General features: G+C 43.8%; 1 protein-coding gene across 3 annotated transcripts in view; it reads left to right on the plus strand.

Moving 5' to 3' along the window:
- The window catches only part of SEZ6 (seizure related 6 homolog), a 916788-nt gene that overhangs the window by 873237 nt on the left and 21598 nt on the right, over nt 1-21953 (plus strand). For all 3 annotated transcript variants that reach the window (XM_077480389.1, XM_077480390.1, XM_077480392.1), the window contains exon 13: nt 1237-1431. In XM_077480389.1, coding sequence (XP_077336515.1) covers nt 1237-1431 — 195 coding nt within the window. The remainder of the gene's footprint in view (nt 1-1236; nt 1432-21953) is intronic.

Genomic DNA, 21953 nt, shown 5'->3' on the forward strand with positions numbered 1-21953 from the left:
CATATAAATATTGACACCATTGTAGCAAGCATAACAAAGTAAAAACAGGTCCTGCACAATGTGGGCCACTGAAAGGGCTGAATGATGTTACAAAGCCTAGAGTAAAACAAAATAAGAGACATAAAATCATCATGTGAATTTGGTGCAAGAAAAAAAAAGCGTCCTGTGCGTGTTGACTGTGGATGCGATGCGAATTCCTATGGTGCAGTGCGAATTTTATCTTCATAGGCTACAAATGAACTTGCAGCAAACTCACAGCACACAGTTCACATCTCTGCAAATTCGCACCTGTCCACCCCAAACGCAAGGTAAATTCACACCTCACACAGGACAAAAAAATGGATCAAATTTGCAGTACATTGCATTGCAGTAGTGTGAACCTAGGCTTAAGCCTAGTACACACAGGCCAAATGTCGGGCGGCATCAGCCGGTTTAATAGAAATCAGCTGACATTCAGCCTGTGTGGTCTGCAGCCAGTCCGACAGAAGCTGGCCAAGCGGTGGAAGGGGGGTGAGAGTGCTGACCAGAGTATTCTGACGGGGGGGGGGGGTCCCTTCTGTCAGAACATAATAGCACTGCAGGAGAGATACATTGCATAGTTAGTACAGCCGCTCCTCGTGAGCTGTCAGTTTTTTCGTTCAGCTCTGTTGGGTTGGACGGAAAAAATTAGTAGTGTGTACTTAAAGCCGGGTACACACAGGCCAAGTGTCAGGAGACTTTGCCAGTTAAAAAAAAAAATGTCTGACACTCGGCCCGTGTGTATGTCGGTCTGTCTGAGAGAAGCCAGCCGTTTGGCCAGCTTATGTTGTATGTGAATGCTGGAACACAAGCAGTCGACTTACTGCCAATCAGCACTCTTAGCCAATAGCAGAGAACTGATAAGAGTGTTCTGGCGGGGGGGTCAGAACACAATAGCTCAGCAACAAAAATAATAGTGTGTACCAGGCTTAAGGCTTTGACTTAAATTCAGGGCTAATCACTGTTTTTGCAGGTAAGCCTTACCCACCACCAACCTATTCAATGGAAGTGTGAAGTTACATATACTAGCTAAGGCACATATTCAAATTTCATCACCACACAGAGATCAGTAGATCGTTCATTATAGAATATTCCAGATTTCACTGTTTAATCCAGTATGTTTTATACTGCATTATTTTTAAAATGTGTATTATACTGTATTTTTTGTATTAGAAAAAAAAATGACATTGATAATCTTTCTGGCTTTTCTACATTTAGCTGAAAAATATGAGCCATGTGTAAACCCAGGAGTACCAGACAATGGTCACCAGGAACCAGAGAAAAGAGTGTACCAACCAGGAGATGCTGTAAGATTTGCGTGCAGAACGGGGTACATGCTGATGGGAGAGCACAGTCTAAAGTGTATTCCGGGGCACCCCTCACAGTGGAGCAACTCTCCACCAATCTGCAAAGGTAAAAGTGAATAAGAAGAAATGTACTGCGGAGAATCAGCTGGTTACAGTGAAATGTCATTTTACTGTCAACATTTACGTCAACAGTGTATAAGTACGCTACCTCCCAAAGAGTGCTATTGAAAACCCACTCACACAGCTACATATTAAACACATAGAAGCACTATAGAGAAGCTAAAGGCAGATTTAAAATAGGTAATTCAAGGCATAGCTCTGAATATAAGCACTGACTAGTACTGAAATGCTGAATGACTAACGTCCGAATACCTTGAGCCCCAGTCATGCAACCTAAAATTGCGATTATGTTCTGCAAACTTCTGAGCACGCAGTATGCGTTATAATCTTCCTAGCACACGGCAATATACCGATTGCAGACAGATATATTAAAATGACAAAACAATTTACAGTGCCTTGAAAAAGTATTCATACCCCTAGACATTTTCCACTTTTGTCATGTTATGTTATGTTAATACCAAAAACATAAATGTATTTTATTGGGATTTTATGATAGACCAACACAAAGTGGTACATAATTGTGAAGTGGAAGGAAAATTATAAATGTTTTTCAAAATGTTTTACAAATAAATATCTGAAAAGTGTGGCGTGCATTTGCATTCAGCCTCCTTTACTCTGATACCCCTAAGGTTGCTTTCACACTGGGGCGTTTGGGGCATCAGCGGTAAAGCGCTGTTATTTTTATTGGCGCTTTAATGACGTTTTAATGCCCACAAAGTGCCGCTGCCCATTGATTTCAACGGGCAGGGGCACTTTAGGATCGGTGCGTACACCGATCCTACAGCGCTGCAAAGGTGCAGCTTGCAAGACTTTTTTTACCGTCCTGCAAGCACACCGCTGCAGTGTGAAAGTTCTTGGGCTTTCACACTGGAGTGAGAGGAGAGGCTCCTTACAGGCGCTATTTTTAGCTCTTTAGCGCCTGTAAAGCGACTCAGTGTGAAAGCAGCCTAACTAAAATCTAGTGGAATGAGTTGCCTCCAGAAGTCACATAATTAGTAAATACAGTCCACCTGTGTGTAATTTAATCTCAGTATAAATACCGCTGTTCTGTAAAGCCCTCAGAGGTTTGTTAGAGAACCTTAGTGAACAAACTGCATCATGGAGGCCAAAGAACACATCGGACAGGTCACAGTTGTGGAGAAGTTTAAAGCAGGGTTAGGTTATAAAAAAATATCCCAAGCTTTGAACATCTCACGGAGCACTGTTCAATCCATCATCCTAAAATGGACAGGATATGGCACAACTGCAAACCCACCAAGACATGGCCGTCCACCTAAACTGACAGGCCAAGCAAAGAGAACATTAATAAGAGAAGTAGCTCATGGGAACTCTGGGGGAGCTACAGAGGTCCACAGTTCAGGTGGGAGAATCTGTCCACAGAACAACTATTAGTCATGCACTCCACAAATCTGGCCTTAAGGAAGAGTGGCAAGAAGAAAGCCATAAGAATTCCCTTTTGCAGTTTGGGAGAAACCATGTGGGGGACGCATGTGAAATAAGGTGCTTTGGTCAGATGAGACCAAAATTAAACCTTTTGGCCTAAAATAAAAACGCTATGTGTGACAGAAAACATCACCCTGAACACACCATGCTCACCATGAAACATGGTGGTGGCAGCATTATGTTGTGGGGATACTTTTCTTCAGCAGGGACTGGGAAGCTGGTCAGAGTTGATGGGACGATGGATGGAGCCAAATACAAGGCAATCTTAGCCAAAAACCTATTAGAGTCTGCAAAAAACTTGAGACTGGGGTGGAGGTTCACCTTCCAGCAGGACAACGACCCTAAACATACAGTCAGAGCTACAATGGAATGATGTAGATCAAAGCATATTCATGTGTTAGAATGGCCCATTCAAAGTTCAGACCTAAATCCAATTGAGAATCGGTGGCAAGACTTGAAAATTGCTGTTTACAGACAATCTCCATCCAATCTGACAGAGCTTGAGTTATTTTGCAAAGAATGGGCAAAAATGTCACTCCTCTCTAGATGTGCAAAGTTTGTAGAGACATACCTAAAAAGATTTGCAGCTGTAATTGCATCCAAAGGTGGTTCTACAAACGTGTCCGGGCTGGGCTCAGCCCTTCCTTCTTCTGAGCTGGCCGCTCAGCTGTTGGCTAATTGCCAGCTCCTATCTCTCCACAGTGGCTCACCTGTTGATGCTATCCTGCTCGTCGGTCCTGCCTACTTAAGCTGTCCAACCCCAGATGATCTCTGCCTTCCCCTTGGTCAACATCACAGAGACTATCTCCTATGTTCCTGTTAAAGACTTGCTTGGCTGACATTCCCTCCAGATCCAGATCCTGTTTGCTGCTCCACTACGCTGAACTCTGTTTTCTGACTTTCTCGCTTGTCTGACTATCCATTCCGGTTACTGAACTTTGGCTATGTTTTGACTACGTTTGTTCTATTTACTTTTATTATTAAACAAGTGTGATTTAACTGTACTTCTGACAGGTTTGATTCATGGTTTCTGACAAAAGTATTGACTCCGGGGGGGCTGAACACAAATGCACAGCACATGTTTCACATATATAACTGTAAAAATTTTGGAAAATTTCCTTCCACTTCCCAATTATGTGCCACTTTGTGTTGGTCTATCACATAAAATCCCATTAAAATTAATTTAAGTTTTTTGGTTGTAACATGACAAAATGTGGAAAATTTCAAGGAGTATAAATACTTTTTTAAGGCACAGAATTTCTCATTCTTTAAGGACATAGGATTCAAATACATTTGGGTTATACTGTTATACCAGATACTAGCGACATACAAAGTTATCAGTCTGGTATGATCCCTCCCACTCACAGAATGCCTCCCTTTTTTTGCTAGTGATCTAGGACAGTGGTCTACAAACTACGGCCTGGGAGGTGGATGTGGCCCTTTTCTTGCAATTATCTGGCCCTTTGGACACTATTCCACCAACTGACCTCAATGAAGCTCTATTTCTCTTAATAAAACCGATGATTGGGCACTAATGCCAGGGCAAATGCTACACCCATTACTACTGGGCCACTAGCCACAGTCCAGCCCCCCTGAAGCCTGAAGGACAGTAAATTGGCCCTATGCTTAAAAAAGTCTCGAGAACCCTGATCTAGGAGGATGGGCATCTTTCTCCACTGAGACAAGCTTATCCATTTTATTAGCCATTTCGTAGTTTTCTTTCCAGCATTAATTTTTTGTTTCTGTCAAGACATCTACAGGCTGCTTAAGCTCATCTCTTTATGCATCGTTATCAAGCTTGACATAGCCACAAAGCTTCCAGGTCTAGAAGTGTGGCACAGCCTCAGGTGTAACCCAGTTTCTGAAGATTCACTTATGAGTAGGCTGTGTAGGCTAAGCATTGGGTGCTACTATATTTATTGGAACCACTGGGTGCTATTAATACATCTTTTTTTATTGGTCTTCATGTAAAGGGTTAACATGCTTAAGTGCTAAGTGCTGCTAGAGTGTTGCACATGCACACTCCGGACTCTTTCAGTGTCAGTTAGCATCTTCCTCTCATTTGTCCTATTAGCAAGAGACATACGGTTCCACCTCAGTTAGTCCTTGGTGCCGCTTAAACGTATAGATCCTTTGAACCACTCCTGTTCTCTGCAACTGGTTTGTGAGAACCCACAGTTTCTTTTTTCAAATATAAGTTTTATTAAACACCAATCAAGGGAAGGTCTCGTGTCAGGGAGTGATTAGACCAGACTGTGTGGACTGCACAGAAGGAACCCAAACGCATGTGAATGAAGTAATAACGTGTTTATTATAAATAAAAAGGAAAATGAAAACAAACAGTGCACTACCAACCAGAACAAGTAATATATATATAATAAATGGAAACTACCAGTGACGTCAACGGAAGCCAGGCCGAGGTCAAACACCGGGGAAACAGTAGAAGTGTAAGGACGGATGGATGGGCTGCAGAGCAGGGATCAAGGTAGCAGGAGACAGGAGGGACGGGTCCAGGATGGGCTAAGAATCAGGAAGGGACAGGTCAGGTAAATACAAAGTCCAGGTTCAGGTCCAAAGGTTCAGGTCCAAAGGTTCAGGTCCAAAGGTTCAGGTCCAAAGGAGAGAGTGTGATACTGAGACAAGCATGTTAGGGCTTGCTGGGTCTTTATAAGACTACTGATTACCCTCACGTAACAGCTGATCGCTGCAGGTGCTGTCTGCTCCACACTGCCGGAGTACACCCGTTGGTGAGCGCTGGTACTACAGTCCAGGGATCCAATAGTGCCACCAGGAGGTATGTCCTCTTATTACAGGCCCTGGGTGTTAGAAGACACCCGCTGGTGAACACTGGTACTGCAATCCAAGAGATCAACAGCGCCACCAACGGGTGGACCATTTCATGACAGTACCCCCCCTCAAAGGAGCGGCCTCTGGACGCTCCAGCTAGGTGTAATTGTCCACAGTTAATGACCTCAAACCACACCATGGATGAGGGCACGTCAAGCTGGGTACAGGGCACATCAGGGCAGACAGCGGGCAAAGGCTCTGGGTCTTTGAGCTGGGCAGCGATCTCTGGGTCCTTAGGCCGAACAGCAAGTACTGCAAGGGCAAGCTGGATTACAGGCACTGGCTCAGCAAGCTGAGTAATGGGCCCCGGCCCAGCAGGCTGGGTGACGGGCCCCGGCTCAGTGAGCTGGACACCAGGCACTGGTCCGGCAAGCCAAATAACGGGCACAAGCTTAACAGGCCAATTAATGGACACTGATTCAGAAGACTGGGTAGCGGGCCCCGATTCAGAAGACTGGGTAGCGGGCCCCGATTCAGAAGACTGGGTAGCGGGCCCCGACTCCGCCGGCTGGGTAGCGGGCCCCGACTCCGCCGGCTGGGTAGCGGGCCCCGACTCCGCCGGCTGGGTAGCGGGCCCCGACTCCGCCGGCTGGGTAGCGGGCCCCGACTCCGCCGGCTGGGTAGCGGGCCCCGACTCCGCCGGCTGGGAAACTTCAGGCTGGGAAACTTCAGGCTGGGAAACTTCAGGCTGGGAAACTTCAGGCTGGGAAACTTCAGGCTGGGAAACTTCAGGCTGGGAAACTTCAGGCTGGGAAACTTCAGGCTGGGAAACTTCAGGCTGGGAAACTTCAGGCTGGGAAACTTCAGGCTGGGAAACTTCTGGCTGGGAAACTTCTGGCTGGGAAACTTCTGGCTGGGAAACTTCTGGCTGGGAAACTTCTGGCTGGGAAACTTCTGGCTGGGAAACTTCTGGCTGGGAAACTTCTGGCTGGCAGGCTGGAACTTCAGGCTGGCAGGCTGGAACTTCAGGCTGGCAGGCTGGAACTTCAGGCTGGCAGGCTGGAACTTCAGGCTGGCAGGCTGGAACTTCAGGCTGGCAGGCTGGAACTTCAGGCTGGCAGGCTGGAACTTCAGGCTGGCAGGCTGGGACATCAGGCTGGCAAGCTGGGACAACAGGCTGGCAAGCTGGGACAACAGGCTGGCAAGCTGGGACAACAGGCTGGCAAGCTAGGACATCAGGCTGGCAAGCTGGGACATCAGGCTGGCAAGCTGGAACAGGCTGGCAAGCTGGAACAACAGGCTGGCAAGCTGGGACATCAGGCTGGCAAGCTGGGACATCAGGCTGGTAACCTGGGACATCAGGCTGGTAACCTGGGACATCAGGCTGGTAACCTGGGACATCAGGCTGGTAACCTGGGACATCAGGCTGGCAAGCTGGAACAACAGGCTGGCAAGCTGTTACAACAGGCTTAGGTGGGCCACCGGATACAACTGGCATGCATGCAGGCTGGACCGGGTTGGTTAGTGCGGAGGCGGGTTGGGTTACTGGCATGATTGTGTGGGTCGGAAAGAATTTTCGTTTCTTTTTTGACTTAGCCGCTGCAGCTTTGTATGTAGGTGCAGGGCTGTGAAAAAACAAAGTATCTGGGCAAAAGGAAGACCAAGGAACAGTAGCAGGAGGAGGGGTTTGTGGGACTGTTACAGGTGGAGGAGAAGAGGCAGGTGGGTTGCAGGCAGGATAGGTGCTACACTTGGTGACAGGATAGTAGTATTTGGTAGGAAGTGGAGTAGACTGGGCTGTAGCTGAGGTTGCCATAGGCAATGAGGAGATAGATACTTGGGAAGGCAGGTGGTTAACGACAGGGCTGGAAGGTTGTGGTTTAGCTAAATGCAGGAGATCTGACCATGCCTGTAGCACAGGTTGAACAAACACTGATTCACACACAGCCTGACTAACCAGAGATTGCACTGAATGGATGCAATCAGACAACACCTGCTGAGGACAAGGGGAATAACATTCCATGAAATAGGCTGGGTCATCCTCTAACAACCATACCAAAGATACAACTTGGCTCAAATTGAAGGGGGGAGAAAAATCACCACTTACTTTGGAATTACATGTCAGTACTAGCTCTGCACATAATTGGATTAAGGGCTGAACATCCCCAAATGACATGTAGCCCTGATCCACCAGGGAATGGGCTGATCGGACGGTCTCCATCAGCCGGTCACTAGACCACCTCTTTAGAAGCTGGCGACAATATTCACCATTCTCTTCTGCCAGCAGAGAATAATACATGATTTCATTGAAATCCATATTGGCAGACTAACAGGTTAGGATGGTTCCTCAATGCAGCCACGTCTGGTCAGGAATGGTCTCAGTATACTGTCAGGGAGTGATTAGACCAGACTGTGTGGACTGCACAGAAGGAACCCAAACGCATGTGAATGAAGTAATAACGTGTTTATTATAAATAAAAAGGAAAATGAAAACAAACAGTGCACTACCAACCAGAACAAGTAATATATATATAATAAATGGAAACTACCAGTGACGTCAACGGAAGCCAGGCCGAGGTCAAACACCGGGGAAACAGTAGAAGTGTAAGGACGGATGGATGGGCTGCAGAGCAGGGATCAAGGTAGCAGGAGACAGGAGGGACGGGTCCAGGATGGGCTAAGAATCAGGAAGGGACAGGTCAGGTAAATACAAAGTCCAGGTTCAGGTCCAAAGGTTCAGGTCCAAAGGTTCAGGTCCAAAGGTTCAGGTCCAAAGGTTCAGGTCCAAAGGTTCAGGTCCAAAGGTTCAGGTCCAAAGGTTCAGGTCCAAAGGTTCAGGTCCAAAGGTTCAGGTCCAAAGGTTCAGGTCCAAAGGAGAGAGTGTGATACTGAGACAAGCATGTTAGGGCTTGCTGGGTCTTTATAAGACTACTGATTACCCTCACGTAACAGCTGATCGCTGCAGGTGCTGTCTGCTCCACACTGCCGGAGTACACCCGTTGGTGAGCGCTGGTACTACAGTCCAGGGATCCAATAGTGCCACCAGGAGGTATGTCCTCTTATTACAGGCCCTGGGTGTTAGAAGACACCCGCTGGTGAACACTGGTACTGCAATCCAAGAGATCAACAGCGCCACCAACGGGTGGACCATTTCATGACATCTCGACAGTACAATCAAACAAAAGGTACAAATCATGTGTACATATCAGATTCAACAGACTAAGTTTGCATACAGTACCACATAGTCATACATCGCCTAACTAGCAGCTAATAAACCGGTATCACCTAAGATCATTTGAACCCAGGGGCGGACTGACCATTCAGCCACTTGGGCACTGCCCGAGGGCCCCGGGCCACTAGGGGGCCCCATCAGGGTTGCCAGCCTCAGTAAAACCAGGGACAGTATGTAAAAATCCTCTCCAGTACCTTCTCAGCCAATAGAAACATGTCTGTGTATACTATGTGCACATCTATGTGTATACTGTGTGATTGTATACTGTGTGTGTGTGTGTTTTTGTATACTGTGTGGCTCCATAATCTCTGATTGCCTGGGGGCCCCATAATCTCCTATTGCCCGGGGGCCCCATGAGTTGTCAGTCCTCCCCTGTGTGAACCCACAGTTTTTACCTGGTGTTATCAGTTACATTTTCTCTATCAAGCCGTGAAACTTTTCACAAACCAAGGGGAGCAGTCCCCCTGGTTTAATTCTCTACATTTCACAATCCATTACCAGTGCTGGTTGTCCTGCAGTGTCCCAGCTCATGCACCTGACACCAACAGCTTGGACTGATGTCCTCTGCTTGAATTCATGTGCTCCTTGGAGTCTTCCTTAACTCCATCACCTCCTTGGCCTTATCCAGAGGAGAGTCTTCCGAGTTATGCAAGTTTTGTAAATTCATCAGCCAGATTGTAACTTTATTGCTGACTCAGAGGCTGTAAGCATAATTTAATGCTGTCCTCTTCAGGTTCTTTGTATAACATACCCGAAGCTGTAATGGCCTTTGAGCTTTATGCTTTGAGATTCTAAATTCTTGACAAATGATTTTGCTGCTTAGGAGCTGCAGGCAACCGCCATAGCTCCCAGGCTTAAATAAACCATAATGGTTCTTATTGATACAGTGCATAATTCCTTAAAATGTTTTTAACTGTTATTAGTCTAGGATCCTTGTGAGGCTCTAATACCAAAAACCTTTCCAGTACATACTTTACAATAAGGTGTTCTAAAGGGAGACTAGAAAATGCCAGATAAACTACGCACACCTCTAAAATGTTTTATAGACCTATATCCGCTTGCGAAAGCCTTTAAAGGGTATGTAAAACCAACATTTCATATTCCTGATATGTGACTGCTGTACATGTACTTGTATAAAAAAAAGCATCCTTTTCTTTTTGTAGTGCTTACTTTGTGTGAAATCTCTGGTGTTCCTGTAAGTTCCTCTGTTTTCCTATTACAAACTGACCACACTAAGCATGAGAGCACAGCAAAGTCTGTTTTCTAGTTGTGCTGGGAACTTGAAAAATGAAAAGTCTCCATTTTGAATGTTTATATGCAAGTTATTAGCCATAAAAGGGTATGGGGGCCCAGGTACTGCTCAGGGGACATGTATCAATGCAAAACCTTTTTTAAAAAAAAAACTTTTTCACAAGAGCAGTGATTTTAATGATGCTTAACCACTTAAGGTCCGCCGCATGCCAATGTACGTCATCACAATGGCATGTACAGGCACAAGCACGTACATATACGTGCTTGCCTTCCAGCGGGTGGGGGGTCTGATCGGACCCCCTCCCGCTGGATGCGGCGGTCCGTTTAGCTTCAGGAGCGATCCGGGATGAGGGGATGGTCGTTGGTTTCTGGCCATCCCCTCTCGATCGCTCCTGGTGAATGAGAAGCTTCCTCCCACTGTGTATAGTAAACACAGGCAGGGAGGAAGTGATGTCATTCTCCTCGGGGCGGTCTTTTTGACCGGACTACGAGGAGAAGTGAAAGTAAGTGTGCACCAACACTACACTAACACATAGGCACTCACAGGCAGGTTTTTATAGTGCTAGGTACCCCAATATACTACCCAATAATGGTTTTAACCCCCTGATTGCCCTTAGTTAACCCTTTCACCCCCTTTTGCCAGTGTCACTAAGCGATCATTTTTCTGATCGCTGCATTAGTGATCGCTGCATTAGTGTCACTAGTGGAACAGCCAGCAACCGAATACAGCCAGCAACCGAATACAACAACTCCTTCCGCATCCATATAGGCATCCCCTGATCAACTTGCGCGCTAATAGCCTCAAGCAGGGCGGCAAGTCTGATACCTAGCCCCACCTCAGGATTAATACCCTGATCAGGATCATCATCTTAGGCTCATAGTACCATCAACAGCATCCACAAACCATGTGCTACTTCAAATACTCAGCTGAAGTTCTGCACAGACTAAGGAACAGCAACACCACATTGCCATCTTCCATACAAAAAATACTTCAAAGAGAACAACTATTAAAAACCGGACGACAACCAGCTCCCAACCACAGGAAGACATCTACTCGACCACTACAATTAGATTGCGCCTTGATTAACGCCAGGTCTGCAGTCAAACATAGACTGGAAGTACACGACTTCATCATCGAGAACAATGTAGACTGCCTCTTCATCACCGAAAGCTGGTTAACCTCTGACTGCAACACCATCCTCACCGAATTGGTGCCGGAAAACTACAGGATCATAACCGAACACCGGATAGGGAAAAAAGGAGGAGGCCTAGCAGTGATCTTTAAAGGTCACCTTGATCTCACTAAACCATCAGCTCAGAACCCAGTGTCTTTTATGGAAACCCTGACGCTACATTTTCAACCAACACCCCATGACACCACTCATATTCTACTGTGCTACAGACCACCGGGACCAAAGTCCAATCTTCTTTCACCCCTCACGGAATCCTTTGCAATGCACACCCTAAAATTCAAAAATTTCCTGGCACTCGAAGATTTCAACCTTTGGGCAAACGAGCCTAAAGACCCCATCGCGACTGCCTGCATCAATCAACTAGAAGAACTGGGTCTACAGCAACTGATAAAGACTCCCACGCATGGGTCAGGACACACCTTGGACCTCATTTTCAAACAGAACATCGACGTCAACATACTCAACAACATAACTCTGCCATGGACGGATCACCACGCCATCAAATTCAAAATCGCTACCAACATCACCAACGCAAAACGGAAACCTGTAACAACGCACTGGACCAGATCGCATAAAAAACTGTACTCCGAAGCCTTCAAAACCACTCTGTCCAAAAAAATATCTACAATAACCTTAAACCACTCTACGGAGGAAACACTCAACTCCCTGAACAAGGCATTACTGCAATCAGCAGACTCGGTAGCACCAAAACGCAGGGCTCTCATCAGGAAGAAAAATGCTGGATGGTTTAATAGCTCCCTCTCCGTACTAAAGCAAGAACGCAGAAGAGCGGAAAGAACATGGAGAAGAAATCCCACAGAGGAAAACCTATTTAACTACAAAGGTCTGACAGAGAATTATCGGAAAGCAATCTTCAAAGCCAAAAAGGACCACTTCTCATATACAATCTCAACGGCCGCAAACCAACCACGGGAACTGTTTAAACTGGTTAATCAATCAATGAATCCGGTGTGCCTAGAACCCCCAGAAAGCGAATCCCAGGATTACTGTGACAAACTGTCTGATTTTTTCATCGATAAAGTCAAAACCATCAGGGAAACAATTTGTCAGAAGAAAACATCCAACCTCAGCCAGCAAAAACATAAAGAGGATGTCCGCACCAACATACCACAACCGCCAAAATTTTCACTATCCCCAATTACCGTAGACACCGCAAAAAACATCATTAATAAACTGCGTGACAGTACCTCACCTATTGACATCATCCCCACAAAACTACTGAAAGAATGCTCCGACATCGTGGCTCCAACCATAACCCACCTCATAAACCGATCATTCCACGTAGGGATTGTTCCCAGCATCCTCAAACAAGGCATTGTCAAACCTCTACTCAAGAAACCAAACCTGGACCCTCAGGATCCAAACAACCGTAGGCCGATTACAAGCCTCAACACCATTTCTAAGATCATGGAGAAAGCTGTAGTAAATCAGCTACAACTTCACCTGGATACTCACAAACTCCTGGACCCGCTGCAATCAGGCTTCCGCCCGGGTCATGGAACAGAAACAGCCCTCCTCAAGATTTGGGATGACGCCCTCGAAGCAGCAGATGACGGAGAGCCGTGTCTCCTCGTACTGCTAGACCTAAGTGCAGCGTTTGATACAGTAGATCACAATACTCTACTCGTCCGCCTCACAGAAGTAGCCGGAGTCCAAGACATAGATCTCCATTGGTTCGCGTCCTTCCTAGGAAATCGGTCACAGACAGTGAAACTAGGAAAATTCCTCTCCGAAACTCGGGCAGTCACCTGCGGAGTCCCTCAAGGCTCTCCATTGTCACCCGTTCTCTTCAACATTTACATTCGCCCACTCCTTCAAACCATCAGATGCTCAGATCTCTGCTTCCACTTTTACGCTGACGACACACAACTTTATTTCCGGATCAATGGAAAAAAAGATCACCAACAACAACTTGAAAACTGCCTCAAATCAATAGAGGACTGGATGACCACCAACTCCCTCCAGCTGAACCAATCAAAGACAGAGCTTCTTATCTTACACCCAAATCATAAGCCTGCAACCAAAACCTCCTGGTCTCCACCAACCGTCTTTGGGCAGACTATCTCCCCAAAGACCAAAGCGAAGAGTCTCGGGGTTATTTTAGACGCACAAATGTCAATGGATGCGCAAATAGGATCTGTAGTCAGTCGATCTCACCATCTACTGCGCATGCTTCGCAGACTCATCCCTTTTATCCCAAAGAATGACAAAGCAGTGGTAGTTGGAACAATCATTAATTCAGGACTGGACTACGCAAACTCGCTTTACATAGGATTACCACAATATCAACTTGCGCGATTACAACTGATCCAAAACACGGCGGCAAGGCTGATAACAGGGAAAAAACCCTGGGAATCCATTTCTCCTTCACTGAGGAGCTTACATTGGCTAACCGTAAAAAATCGGATCATGTTCAAGACCCTTTGCCTCACCCACAAATGCGTGCATAGAGAAGCTCCGCAATACCTAATGGAGAAAATAAATCATTACACACCAAACCGCAGTCTTCGATCAGCCAACAAAAACCTCCTCCTCGTGCCCAAAGCCCGGTATAAATCCAAGGGTGATCGGAGATTCGCTGTCCAAGGGCCTCTGCTATGGAATGCTCTACCAATCAACATCCGCCTGGAAGAAAATCACCTGGCTTTTAGGAAAAAACTCAAGACCTTCCTCTTTTAGCAGATGATCAAAGCTCGCCACAGCGCCTAGAGGCGATTCAGTTCGCATTGTGCGCTATATAAGTATTTCATTCATTCATTCATTCACTAGTGCTGCTAGGTAGCTCGTTATTTTTTTAGGTTCACCGCCAGGTTTTTATAGCGCTAGGTACCCCAATATACTACCCAATAATGGTTTTAACCCCCTGATTGCCCCTAGTTAACCCTTTCACCAGCGATCACAGTATAAGTGTCACTGGTGACGCTGGCTAGCCAGTTAGTTATTTAGGTTCCCCGTCAGGTTTTTATATAGCGCCAGGGACCCCCATATACTACCTAATAAAAATGTGAACCCCCTGATTGCCCCTAGTTAACCCTTTCACCAGTGATCACCGTATAAGTGTTACGGGTGACTCTGGTTAGTTTGCTTTTTATAGCATCAAGGCACCCACCATTTATTACCCAATAAAGGTTTAACCCCCAGATCAACCGGCGGGTGATATCAATTAGGTTTTAGGGTCAGGGTCTGCGTCGCCCCAGGCAGCGCTAGGTTAGTGCCAGTACCGCTGACACCCACGCACAAAGCATAAACCTCCCGTAGTGGTATAGAATCTGAACAGATCAATATCTGATCTGATCAGATCTATACTAGCGTCCCCAGCAGTTTAGGGTTCCAAAAAAACGCATTGTTAGCAGGATCATCCCGGATACCTGCTAGCACCTGCGTTTTGCCCCTCCGCCCAGCCCACCCAAGTGCAGTATCGATCGATCACTGTCACTTACAAAACACTAAACACATAACTGCAGCGTTCGCAGAGTCAGGCCTGATCCCTGCGATCACTAACAGTTTTTTTGGTAGCGGTTTATATTTAAATCCGGAAGGCAGTGCTTGGTTTTCGGGGTCCCGTACGTGGCTAGACTCCCAAAAAGTCCCACATATGTGGTATCCCCGTACTCAGGAGAAGCAGCAGAATCTATTTTGGGGTGCAATTCCACATATAACTATGGAATGTGTGAGCAATATATCATTTAGTGACAACTTTTTGTAAACTTTTTTTTTTTTTGTGTCATTATTCAATCACTTGGGACAAAAAAAAAATATTCAATGGGCTCAACATGCCCCTCAGCAATTTCCTTGGGGGTGTCTACTTTCCAAAATGGGGTCATTTGGGGGGGTTTGTACTGCCCTGCCATTTTAGCACCTCAAGAAATTAGATAGGCAGTCGTAAATTAAAAGCTGTGTAAATTCCAGAAAATGTACTCTAGTTTGTAGACGCTATAACTTTTGCGCAAACCAATAAATATACGCTTATTGAAATTTTTTTTACTAAAGACATGTGGCTGAATAAATTTTGCCCTAAATGTATGACTAAAATTGAGTTTATTAGATTTTTATTATAACAAAAAGTAGAAAATATCATTTTTTCTCAAAATTTTCGGTCTTTTTCCATTTATATCGCAAAAAATAAAAATCGCAGAGGCAATCAAATACCATCAAAAGAAAGCTCTATTTGTGGGAAGAAAAGGACGCAAATTTCGTTTGGGTACAACATTGCATGACCGCGCAATTACCAGTTAAAGCAGTGCAGTGCGAAATTGTAAAAAGACCTCTGGTCCTTAGGCTGAAAATTGGTCCGGGACTAAAGTGGTTAAAGTGCAACAATACAAATGAAAAATTCCATTAAATATAGTGCGTGGGAGGTCGCTTTAGTCTGCCTGTAAAGTTGCGCATCTGTGCCGTGGATAAAACCTACTTATCTGGATTAAACCTACTACCCCTTATCTGAGCATGCAACCTGGCAGGTCAGGAAAGGGGGGGACAAGCGAGCACCCCTCCCCCTCCTGAACCATAGCAGGCCACATGCCCTCAACATGGGGGACAAGGGCCTCATCCGTAAAACCTTGGTCGGGGGTTGTGGGAGTCTGCGGGCAGGGGGATTATTGGAATCTGGAGCCCCCTTTAACAAGTGGGCCCCCAGATCCCAGGCCCACCCCATGTGAATGAGTATGGGGTACATTGTACCCCTACCAATTCACCAAAAAGTGTAAAAATAAATAAAAACGGGAGGCCGTTTTTGACAATTCCTTTATTAAAAATAGAAAAAACTGTGTCCCCTGATGTAAATCCATCATCAATCACGACAACGACGCCACCGCCAGACCCAAAAAATAAATAATAAAAAATAGCTCCGCCATCAACTAAGGCAAACTGCTGAATGCCTGGCATTTGACAGTTTAACAGTTGTCGTTTGACAGTCTAACAGTTCTTCTATAGGTAAGAGCTGGGCCAATTGGCGACGTCACTTGGTGGCACTGCCCCCTTGTGATTTCACCGACCTAGTATTGCTTTCTTTGTGTGAAATCCCTGGTGTTCTTTTCAGTTCCTGTGCTTTCCTATTACAAACTGACCACACTAAGCAGGAGAGTACAACATGGTCAGTTTTCTAACTGTACAGGAGACTCGGCCTGGTTTCCTCAAATTATCAGACTTTTCCTGACACTACAAACCCACTACAAATACATCACTCAGACAAATAAAGCCTATTGCGTGAAGGGACAACCTTCAAATACCTATAAAAAGCACAATATTAGTGTATTGCTTCAACTGGTTGAAGTAATACACTAATATTGTGAAACGCGTTGACGTCACGTCCGTCTGGACGTTATCTTGCAATTGCAGCCGAGGGGATCCCCCATGAAGCGGTGAGCTGCTGGTGATAGATCACGGGAAGCATGGACCTGCCCAGGAGATGTTTAAAGCCGGTACCGAGGCAGTAATGCATATAGGATTGCTGTGCCAAACGAGGCACTTCAGTGAATACCTGAGACCCAAAGACTCCATCCAGGATTGAGCAGAGTGGTTGACAAAAACGCAAATAGCCTTACATTTACAGCCAATTTACCGGTGTTACCGCTGGGATAAGCGGATGCCATGGACAGGCATGTAGTAATGGCGTGGTAATGAATAAAGAGACTGTATTCCTCTGATTCTACAGCATAAACCTCCGTTTTGGGAATGGTTAAACAATTCTACAGTGGCACTGTTCAATGACTTATTTATGCATACAGGCTTCTATTATCACTGGTTGATTTACATAGATTGAGGAAGTCTCTGGCGGCATTGGGAGACTATGTCAGTTGCATAAGATATTTTTGAACTGATTGTGTGCGGTCTAGATTAGTATTTATTTAAATTTTCCCTGGCCAGGTCCTTATTCTATTCTTTACCTTCTTCCTTTATCGGCTCGAGCTACCCGGGGGGGATTCGACATTGAAACCATATTGCTATACTATTACTTGTATGCTGTTTTTTCAGCATTTTTGGTGCAATTATCATATAGTTTATTGGCATTTATGCAAATTTGGGGCCATAGTCGGATCCTACTGGCGTCCGGACGTTGTCTATGTGATATGTTGTTTGTTAACACAAGTTGTTTTTGTGTATATATGTCCCACCCCTAGGTCAGTGCATACCATGACTGGAGAGTCATTTTCCTGATCATGGTTATACACTTTTTATAGGTATTTGAAGGTTGTCCCTTCACGCAATAGGCTTTATTTGTCTGAGTGATGTATTTATAAAATTTGTACTTAGTAATGCCAGATAGTGAATTTTTGGTATATAATCATAAAAAATTTTTTTTGAACTGGTTATATTTTGGTGGTTGATGTCCCTCAGTGATCCTCGCTTTTCTTAGGAGTTACCTGTCTATGGGTACCCATACTATTTTGGATGTCGTGTTGGAGGCTAGAGGACAATCCCACCTATTTCACTACAAGACTAGAATGACCATTTTTTTCTTTTTATGTGTACATTACACTTTTATACCTTCTGCAGTTACCTTTAAATTTTAGTGGGTGTCTGAAATATGAGCCAAGCACCCTCTTTTCACAGTTATGTTCAAAGACTGCTTAAAGCAAAAATATTATTACATTAAATATTACTTATAACAGTAATTATTAACTCCTTCATGGACTGGCTTTGCAGGTCTGAAAAGCTAGGAAGGCAGTATGTAGTTGTACAAATTTTCCACCTAAAGCTAGTTTGTGGGATATCTTCACTGGAATTATCTTCACCAAATTATGCACTTTCAGATTTACTAGATTCCAGGTCCCTCAAATCGGCAATCAAGGCATACAGTGCCTTGAAAAAGTATTTATACCCCTTGAAATTCTTCACATTTTGTCATGCTACAACCAAAAATGTAAATGTATTTTATTGGGATTTTATGTGATATACCAACGCAAAGTGGCACATAATTGTGAAGTGAAAGGAAAATGATAAATGGTTTTAAAAAATTTCTACAAATAAATATGTGAAAAGTGTGGCGTGCATTTGTATTCACCCCTGAGTCAATACTTTGTAGAACCACCTTTCGCTGTAATCACAGCTGCAAGTCTTTTTTGGGGATGTCTCTACCAGCTTTGCACATCTAGAGAGTGACATTTTTGCCCATTCTTATTTGCAAAATAGCTCAAGCTCTGTCAGATTGCATGGAGAGTGTATGTGAACAGCAATTTTCAAGTCTTGCCACAGATTCCCAATTAGATTTAGGTCTGGACTTTGACTGGGCCATTCTAACGCATGAATATGCTTTGATCTAAACCAGACTTTCTCAAACTTTTCAACACGGAGAAACCCTTGAAATAACCTTTCGGTCTCAGGGAACCCCTGTTAAAATGGCTATATCTACAACTCATGATACATTGGTGTGATGGTCAGTGGAAGAGTGTTCCTTGCATCTGTGGTCTTGGGGAAGAATTTCCCCCCTAAAAATAGCTAAAAAGATCATTCGTGTCAGTGGGAACTTATCTTAGAGGCAAAAATTGGTCATTACTCAAGGAACCCCTGGCAACCATTGGAGATACCCTAGGGTTCCACGGAACCCTGGTTGAGAAACCCTGATCTAAACTATTCATTTGCAGCTCTGGCTGTAAGTGTGTTGGTTGTTGTCCTGTTGGAAGGTGAACCTCCAACCCAGTCTCAAGTCTTTGGAAGCCTATAGCAGGTTTTCTTCTAAGATTGTCTTGTATTTTTCTCCACCCATCTTCCCATCAACTCTGACCAGCTTCCCTGTCCCTGCTGAAGAAAAGCATCACCACAACATGAGGTTACCACCACCATGTTTCATGGTGGGGATGGCATGTTCAGGGTGATGTGCAGTGTTAGTTTTCTGCCACACATAGCATTTTGCTTTTAGGCCAAAAAGTTTAATTTTGGTCTCATCTGACCAGAGCACATTTCTTCCACATGTTTGCTATTTCCCCCCCACATGGCTTCTTGCAAACTGCAAACGGGACTTCTTATGGATTTCTTTCAACAATGGCTTTCTTCTTGCCACTCTTCCATAAAGGCCAGATTTTTGGAGTTCATGACCAATAGTTGTCCTGTGGACAGATTCTCCCACCTGAGCTGTGGATCTCTGCAGCACCTCCAGAGTTACCATGGGCCTCTTGGCTGCTTCTCTGATTAATGTTCTCCTTGCCCGGCCTGTCAGTTTAGGTGGACGGCCATGTCTTGGTAGGTTTGCAGTTGTGCCGTACTCTTTCCATTTTCAGATGATGGATTAAACAGTGCTTTGTGAGATGTTCAAAGCTTTGGATATTTTTTTTATAACCTAACCCTGCTTTAAACTTCTCCACAAATTTCTCCCTGACCTGTCTGGTGTGTTCATTGGCCTTCATGTTGCTGTTTGTTCACTAAAGTTCTCTAACAAACCTCTGAGCGCTTCACAGAATATCTGTATTTATACCGAGATTAAATTACACACAAGTGGACTCTAATTACTAATTAGGAAACTTCTCAAAGTAATTGGTTGCACTAGATTTTAGTTAGGGGTAGCAGAGTAAAGAGAGCTGAAAACAAATGCACGCCACACTTTTCACATATTTATTTGTAAAAATATTTGAACACCATTTAGAATTTTCCTTCCACTTCACAATTATGTGCCACTTTGTGTTGATCTATCACATAAAATTCCAATAAAATACATTTACGTTTTTGGTTGTTACATGAAAAAATGTGGAAAATTTCAAGGAGTATGAATGCTTTTTAAAGGCACTGTATTATACCTATTGGTCAAGTTTTTAAACAATTATTTAGATACTTGCTGCTGAAGCTTAGTCTAGTTAAGAGCACTCTTTAGACGTCAGTCTAAACTAAAAATTGTGATGGATCATGTGATTGTGATCTTAATAATGTTAAATATTTTTAAATGATAAATGGTCGCTAAAAAAAAATATTGATAATGATGGAAATAAGTTGGTCCACACTATCCCAGAGACACATTACTGTTAAAGGTACCTCATCCCCCAATAATTCTATAAATATTATATCCACGAATAGGAAAAAGGGAGGGGGGGGCCAGGGGATTTTTTAACCGTACATTAATTAAAGAGACAAAGATTTCTTAAAAAAGAATTCATAGCTTTAATGTTGGAAATATGTTAAAATTATTTTGGAGAAACCAAAATAGCAAAAATATAATATAATATAATAGCAAATACACATTTTATACAAAAAGTTACATGACACAAGATATAGGGGATCCTGAAATTGTTAGTTGCTGAGAATGATCATATATCCTCCCGACATGTTTCGCGTTTTTGCTTCTTCAGGGGAGTATGCAACTAACATGAACATAAACATAAAGAGAGGTTTAAGAGTACAGAAAATACAATAATGCCATACAATTAGATACACATAAATTTCAGAACATTAGGTATGAAATTGGTCTCAATTTGCTCAGTCCAAATGCTTACCCAGATATAATCATTTCTTGCATCGCAACCCACAGGCCAACAGATGGTGAAATAGATGACAAGAATTAGGTGACAGGATCAAATGCTAAAAACAACCCAGCCTCATGCAGGGCATAGATGGAGGTAGACAAGCGCTACAAAGATCAAAAACAAAATCCAGAGATAAATACCAAGTATGACAAGTCCAGCACAGGTATTAAAAAATGTTAGTTTGTAACAAAGTGGGTAAGTAAATATCAATCCCTAAATTATAAAAGGGAATTGGGGCTGAGAAACATGCCTCCATAGTAGGATATGAGATGCTTATTATCAGAGGGATGGAACAATTGATTTTAATTAAGCCTAATTAGTATACTAATATATTAATATATTAATTAATATACTAATTAGGCTTAATTAAAATCAATTGTTCCATCCCTCTGATAATAAGCATCTCATATCCTACTATGGAGGCATGTTTCTCAGCCCCAATTCCCTTTTATAATTTAGGGATTGATATTTACTTACCCACTTTGTTACAAACTAACATTTTTTAATACCTGTGCTGGACTTGTCATACTTGGTATTTATCTCTGGATTTTGTTTTTGATCTTTGTAGCGCTTGTCTACCTCCATCTATGCCCTGCATGAGGCTGGGTTGTTTTTAGCATTTGATCCTGTCACCTAATTCTTGTCATCTATTTCACCATCTGTTGGCCTGTGGGTTGCGATGCAAGAAATGATTATATCTGGGTAAGCATTTGGACTGAGCAAATTGAGACCAATTTCATACCTAATGTTCTGAAATTTATGTGTATCTAATTGTATGGCATTATTGTATTTTCTGTACTCTTAAACCTCTCTTTATGTTTATGTTCATGTTAGTTGCATACTCCCCTGAAGAAGCAAAAACGCGAAACATGTCGGGAGGATATATGATCATTCTCAGCAACTAACAATTTCAGGATCCCCTATATCTTGTGTCATGTAACTTTTTGTATAAAATGTGTATTTGCTATTATATTATATTATATTTTTGCTATTTTGGTTTCTCCAAAATAATTTTAACATATTTCCAACATTAAAGCTATGAATTCTTTTTTAAGAAATCTTTGTCTCTTTAATTAATGTACCGTTAAAAAATCCCCTGCCCCCCCCCCTCCCTTTTTCCTATTCGTGGATA

Source organism: Lithobates pipiens, unplaced genomic scaffold (genome assembly GCF_037356315.1).
Source record: "Lithobates pipiens isolate NorthernLeopardFrog02 unplaced genomic scaffold, aLitPip1_a1.2 Scaffold_16, whole genome shotgun sequence".
NCBI lineage: Eukaryota > Metazoa > Chordata > Amphibia > Anura > Ranidae > Lithobates > Lithobates pipiens.